At 46.7% G+C, this 6,092-nt stretch overlaps 1 protein-coding gene across 1 annotated transcript in view; it reads left to right on the top strand.

The window, feature by feature from the left end:
- Positions 1 to 5,377, top strand: part of LOC122547026 (lysosomal alpha-mannosidase-like) — a 6,021-nt gene extending 644 nt beyond the window's left edge. Inside the window, exons 2-4 of the mRNA XM_043685624.1 lie at positions 3,288 to 3,390; positions 3,897 to 4,070; positions 4,995 to 5,377. Coding sequence (XP_043541559.1) covers positions 3,288 to 3,390; positions 3,897 to 4,070; positions 4,995 to 5,362 — 645 coding nt within the window. The 3' untranslated portion in view covers positions 5,363 to 5,377. The remainder of the gene's footprint in view (positions 1 to 3,287; positions 3,391 to 3,896; positions 4,071 to 4,994) is intronic.
- The last annotated feature ends 715 nt before the right edge of the window (positions 5,378 to 6,092 follow it).

Raw genomic sequence — 6,092 nt, 5'->3', positions numbered from 1 at the left:
GAGGGTCGGTGTGGACTGGTTGGGCCGAAGGGCCTGTTTCCACACTGTAGGGAATCTAATGTAATCAAGTGATTAATGGTAGGGTCATGGGGAGTGTTGCTGAACAAAACACCTGCGGAGCAGGTATATAATTCCTTTTGAAGGAGTCACAAGTCAACAAGGTAGTGAAAAAAGGCATTTGGTACACTTGTCTTTTATTGGTCTGTGCATTAAGTATAGGAGTCAGGGTGTCATATTGCGGCTATATGGGACATTGGCGATGCCACTTTTTAAATACTGTATTGTATATAATTCTGAGTGCCTTGCTGTAGGAAAGATAATTAAACTTGAAGGTGCAGAAAGGATTTACAAGCATGCTGCTGGGAGGGTGAAAGACTGGGCTGAGGAGTGACGTTAAGGTTTATAAAATCATGGGGGACGTGGATAGGGTGAATAGCAAAAGTCATTTTTCTTGGGAAAGGGAGTCCAAAATTAGAGGGCATAGGTTGAAGGTGTGAGGAAAAAGATATAAAAGGGACGTAAGGGGTAACATTTTCATGCAGAGGGTGATGTGTGTATGGAATGAGCTTCCAGAGGAAGTGATGGAAGTATCTGGATGAGTGTATGAATAGAAAGGGTTTCAAGGGACATGGGCCAAATGATGGGACCAGATCAGATTGATTTCTGGTCGATGTGAATGAGTTGGACCAAAGGGTTTTATTTTCATACAAGAAAGTTCTATCGCTCTCTGACATGCTGAGTTTCTCTTGACTTTGTTTTGCATTTCCAACACTCAGTATTTTGCTTTTATCCTAGTCTGGACTTTTGGAGAATGAATATCATTTATGAAAAAAGTCCACGTTAAACCTCTCCCTCCATAGCATTCCAATAGCAGCCGTGTTTCTTGTTAAGTATTAAAGCATTCCGTCACAACATTTTTCTAAATATTCTAAAGCCCTGTACCATATCAGTATGCTGTACAGTGACCTTTCGTTTAAAGAATGAAGACCAGAAAGTGCTGGAGAAACTCATATTTCTGGTAGCAGCTGTGAAGAGTGAAAGAGTTAATGTGTTAACAGTTAACGTGACTTTTCAGAACTAGCCAGTTGTTGTTTGATCACTTCCAGCATCACAGTGCTTTGTTTTTATATTGAATCACTGAGCTGCAGGACATTTAGTGGCTCAGAAGCATTTGGAACACCTGAGCTTATAAATGATTGGGGCACTGTAGGAATATCGAGTTGAGGTTAAAGTCCGATCAGTTGTGTTCTTATTGGATGGGGCAGTGGGCTCGATGGGCTGACTGGTCTCTGCTTGTCCCTCATTTGAATATTCATGTGTTTTTTATGAAAAATACAAAACACATGCAAATTCTGCAAAGAAGAGTGATATTTGCGCCCTTTTTAAAAAAGTGCTGTTTGCTTTCACATAAACATTTTAATGTTGCTGTGTTAATCCTTCTCCCTCAATCCCAGCTCATGAGGCACAGCAGCTCAGCCTGTGCCCAGTAACAGGAGCCATGTGGCCTTCAGGGGTTTGCGAGGGATTGGCGACCCTGCTGTTGAGACCCCTGGTCCCAGACACTCCTCCTACACATCTGAGGCCGCTGGCTGGTTAAAGTTACCTCTGTGGATGGAAGCTCTATCTGAAATGTACAGACCAAGTATCTGCTGAGGCTGCTGTTGCTGGGAATTCTTTCAATGGTTGTGGCTTGTGCTGTTCTTTATCTGTTGAAAGCAAAGTGCAGATATTGCAAATAACTGACTCCACTTCCACAAACACACTGTCTGGGTTCTCGTGCTGCAAGGTCATAGCTTACTCCTTCTGTTTCCTACATTAAGGGCAGGAATGGTTCTGTAACACTTTAGAATGTTGTATTGCGCAGTTCTGAAAGGCACTTTGGATTTTCAAGTCTCTCGATTTGTCACAGTCTGGCCACAAAGGAAAAATAAATTAAACACGAGCTGGAGATCTGTAACCGTTGGTCACAGAGTGAGAGATTTTTGTTTGTGATATTTCAGAAACTGTCTATCTTTGCCCTCAGTGGTTAACACAGAGTCTAAGTAATCTCTTTCATGCTGCTGTTGTCTAGTTCCCTTATTTAATTTGTCTTTATACATTCACCCCAGTGTGTTTGCACTGTGTTTGGTGCCAAGTTAAGATTAGATTTTCAACAACAACATGTAAAATCATTAAATAAATGGAAAACAACTTGTTTTTTTTTATTTTCATGTGTTTTTCATATCCTTTAACGTAACACATTGCAGAACTATTGGTCAGTATTGAGGAACATGTCTGAGACTAACCAGTTGCTTAATAGGACTTAACAGTTTTGTGTGGCCCCTGTTCTAGTTTGTTCTCTTTCTGTCCTTAAACCTATCCACGTGTGGTTTGCAACAGGGCATTGCAGGACAGTGATCCCAAAGGAAGCACTGAAGATTTTAAAAAATCTTGCCTGTTCAAAGGGATGAAGAAAGAAAGGTTCACATTTCTCAAGTAAAACAAAAATTGCAGGTGCTGGAGATCGGAAACAAAGCTGAAATTGCTGGAGAAACTCAGCATAAGGTTTCATGTCCGGTGACCCACCTTCAGACCTCCTGAACTCTGCTTTCATCCTGCAGCTGCTGCCAGACCTGCTGAGTTTCTCCAGCAATTTCTGTTTTTGTTTCAATTTTGCAGTGTTTTTCTGCAGGTGTTAACCACTCACCAGGCATTTTCCCAGCAGCTTTTCGAGACACAGCAGATGTAATGCTACAAAGGGCAGGATTAAAACACCATCAAAACAACGGGCTTTAAGGCAGTACATTGGAGAAGGAGGGACCGAGAGCGGGTCAGGGGGACAATTCCAGAACTTGGGAATCTAGTTTGTGGGGATGAAGAAAATAGGGGTGCACAAGAGACCAGAATTGGAGGGTTGGAGAACAGGAGGAAATCGCAGAAATTGGAAGGCGAGCGACTAAAGTAGGTTGAAAATACAGAGAAGTTTTTTTAAAACAGCGGTGTTATTGGAATTGGAGGTGGTGTCAGCACAGTGTATACTGAGCATCGAGTTACTCAGTGAAGGGGACTTGATGTGAATTAATATACAGGCAGCAGCTGAAGTGTTTGCCCTGGCTTTTGAATCTGGATTTAATAGGCTGGGGAGGCAGGGTAAACACAGCCAGCTTTGGCCTCAGGTTAAAGGGACAAGGTGTCACAGTCCACGGGGTCCAGGACACAGCAGTTGAGAGAAGCTGTCCCAGGATTCTCGATCAGTGGAAGGTGTTTGATTTGAAGTGTTAACCTGATCTCACTCTCTTTTCCAAAAGGCCTGTCCTGCGATCAAGCCCGGGATGTTGAATGTTCACCTGGTCCCTCACACTCATGATGACGTGGGGTGGCTTAAGACAGTGGATCAGTATTATTATGGAGGTGAATATCCTTCTCCTGATTGTCTGACTATGTGGTAGCAGCTATACTAAGACCTTTAGTGCAGTGCGGAGACAGTCCTCCATTGTTAGGTACAGTGGCTTTCAAATTGAACGATAATATTCAAAGGTAAATTGGATTCTCTCAGTGACGGCGATGGGAAGAATTGAGCCCAACTGCTCACCGGTCGTAACATTTAGTGTTCAGGGGATGAAGGAATGTGGGACAAGAGCAGGTGAATGTATTTTAGATGCAGATTAGTTGTGATCTGACTGAACATATTGAAGGGTTTGACTGGCTGCCTACCCCTACATAACCTGGTGTGTGTGTGTGTGTGTGTCTCTGTCTATCTGTGTGTGTGTCTGTGTGTGTGTCTTTCTGAGTTTGTGAGTGTGTCCGTGTGTGTGTCTGTGTCTCTGCGTGTGTGTGTGTGTGTGTGTGTGTGTACTTGACCCATGAGGAGTTTGCCCAGAAGTTGTATGAAGTCCTGGCTGTTTTTCCCTACTCAGGACAGACTAACACTCAGCGAGCTGGCGTACAGTACATCCTGGACTCTGTGATCGCCGAGTTGCAGGCAGACCCCAGGAGGCGGTTCATCTACGTGGAAGTTGCTTTCTTTTACCGCTGGTGGAGGCAGCAGAGTGACAGCGTAAAGGAGCTGGTGAAACAGCTGGTGGATGAGGGTAAGGTGGAGCGGTCACTTCCAGAGACGGTGTACTGGGACGGGTCAGCAGCCTGGGCATTGAAGGTTTCACTTGGTCACTTGGATTCCTGAAGAAGGGCTTATGCCCGAAACATCGATTCCCCTGCTCCTTGGATGCTGCCTGACCTGCGCTTTTCCAGCAACACATTTTTCAGTTCACTTGGTCATGCCATGTTAACCTATCGCCAAGATTGCACGCGCTCAGTATTTCTAGTGAGACTCTGTCATGTGGAAGGGGCTCTAACTTCACTGGGACTATCCACCAAATTCTGATGTTTACAATGTTACAACCAGAGAAAAGTCCCCTCCCATTCAACTTCCTGTATTCTGTAAAATGAAAAAGCTGTAGTCTCAGGATATTGGGGCCTGAATGTGATCTTGCAATAGGTCATGGTGCAGGTTGGGTAGTAATACATGTTGGTGTCATTTAATAGCGGCATCGTGAGACCACTCTCCTGCAAGACTGAAACACCACAGACACAGGGTGGTACATTTGTTGGAATGAGCTGCCAGAGGAAGTGGTGGAGGCTGGTATAATTGCAACAGTTAAAAGGCATTTGGATGGGTATATGAATTTGGAGGGATATAGGCTGGGTGCTGGCAGGTGGGACTAGATTGGGTTGGGATATCTGGTCAGCATGGACGGGTTGGACCGAAGGGTCTGTTTCTGTGCTGTACATCTCTATGACTTTGATTCTGAATGGAGTGGGAGTCCCCCCACATCAATAGCCAGCACCCAGTTACCAGGCGACTGAGGCTGGATGTTGGATCTGGGGCTTTCTAGTTTGACTGAGTTTATCTGGTGTGTCCTGCAGTGCCTAGACTGATGGAGAGGGGAGATGTAAGGACTGTAGTGTGATTCGATGTCTCCCAGTTCTAAGCTGAGCTGGTTTTGATCCTGCAGGCAGGCTGGAGTTTGTTAATGGAGGCTGGTGTATGAATGATGAGGCCACCACTCACTACAGCTCCATCATTGACCAAATGACCCTAGGCTTCCAGTTTCTGAACGACACGTTTGGCAAGTGTGGCCGACCCCGTGTGGCTTGGCACATTGACCCGTTTGGGCATTCCCGGGAACAGGCCTCCCTCTTCGCTCAGGTAAGAGAGATGCTCGTAAAAATACAGTACCTGTGTCTGCAAACTGTGGGCTGCCTTCCTCCCCCTGCTCGATCTCGCCCTTACCATTTTCAGTTGCTATGTCAACACTTTCTCTTTAATAGTCTGAGCGGTCACAATGTGGTTGTACCTTCTGACCACTATGTGGTTCTGTAGAGTCAGAGGGCACAGTGTGGCCATAGTGTTCAGACAGTGGGTGGGACGTGGATTGTTGCCAACTCGGGAAGTCCATTCCTAATATCAACATTTGCTGCCGGGTTTTGTAATTCACTCAACGGGGAGCTGGAGATGCTGGGGAGGAAGGTGTCAAATAACAGTGAAGAAAGATGTGTGTCCCTTATCTGCCTGCAACGGACTGTCCACTTCACAGCACAGTGTCTGAGCGCAACTATTAAGCAGGGCCTGGGAGACCTGCTGATAAAGGGCAGTTAATAACCTGGAGTAATATTCCAGTCAGAGCTGTCACCTTAATCTGCAGGAATGTTACAGTGGGTTGGGGTCGCGTTCCCTGACCCTCCAGTGGAGGGAGGGGGCGAGGGAGTCGTGCTTCTTGACCCTCCCGCAGTGGGTTGGGGTCGTGCTCCCTGACCCTCCCGCAGTGTGTTGGGATCGTGCTCCCTGAACCTCCCGCAGTGGGTTGGGGTCATGCTCCTTGACCCTCCCACGGTGTGTTGGGGTCGTGCTCCCTGACCCTCCCGCAGTGAGGGTGTCGTGCTCCCTGACCCTCCTGCAGTGAGGGGATCGTGTACCCTGACCCTCCCGCAGTGGGAGGGCGTCGTGCTCCCTGACCCTCCCGCAGTGGGAAGACGTCGTGCTCCCTGACCCTCCCACAGTGATGGCGTCGTGCTCCCTGACCCTCCCGCAGTGAGGGGGTCACACTCCCTGA

This window comes from Chiloscyllium plagiosum, unplaced genomic scaffold (genome assembly GCF_004010195.1).
Source record: "Chiloscyllium plagiosum isolate BGI_BamShark_2017 unplaced genomic scaffold, ASM401019v2 scaf_11860, whole genome shotgun sequence".
Lineage (NCBI taxonomy): Eukaryota > Metazoa > Chordata > Chondrichthyes > Orectolobiformes > Hemiscylliidae > Chiloscyllium > Chiloscyllium plagiosum.
The sequence above is the reverse complement of the archived record's forward strand: the minus strand, read 5'-3'. Positions and strand labels throughout refer to the sequence as shown.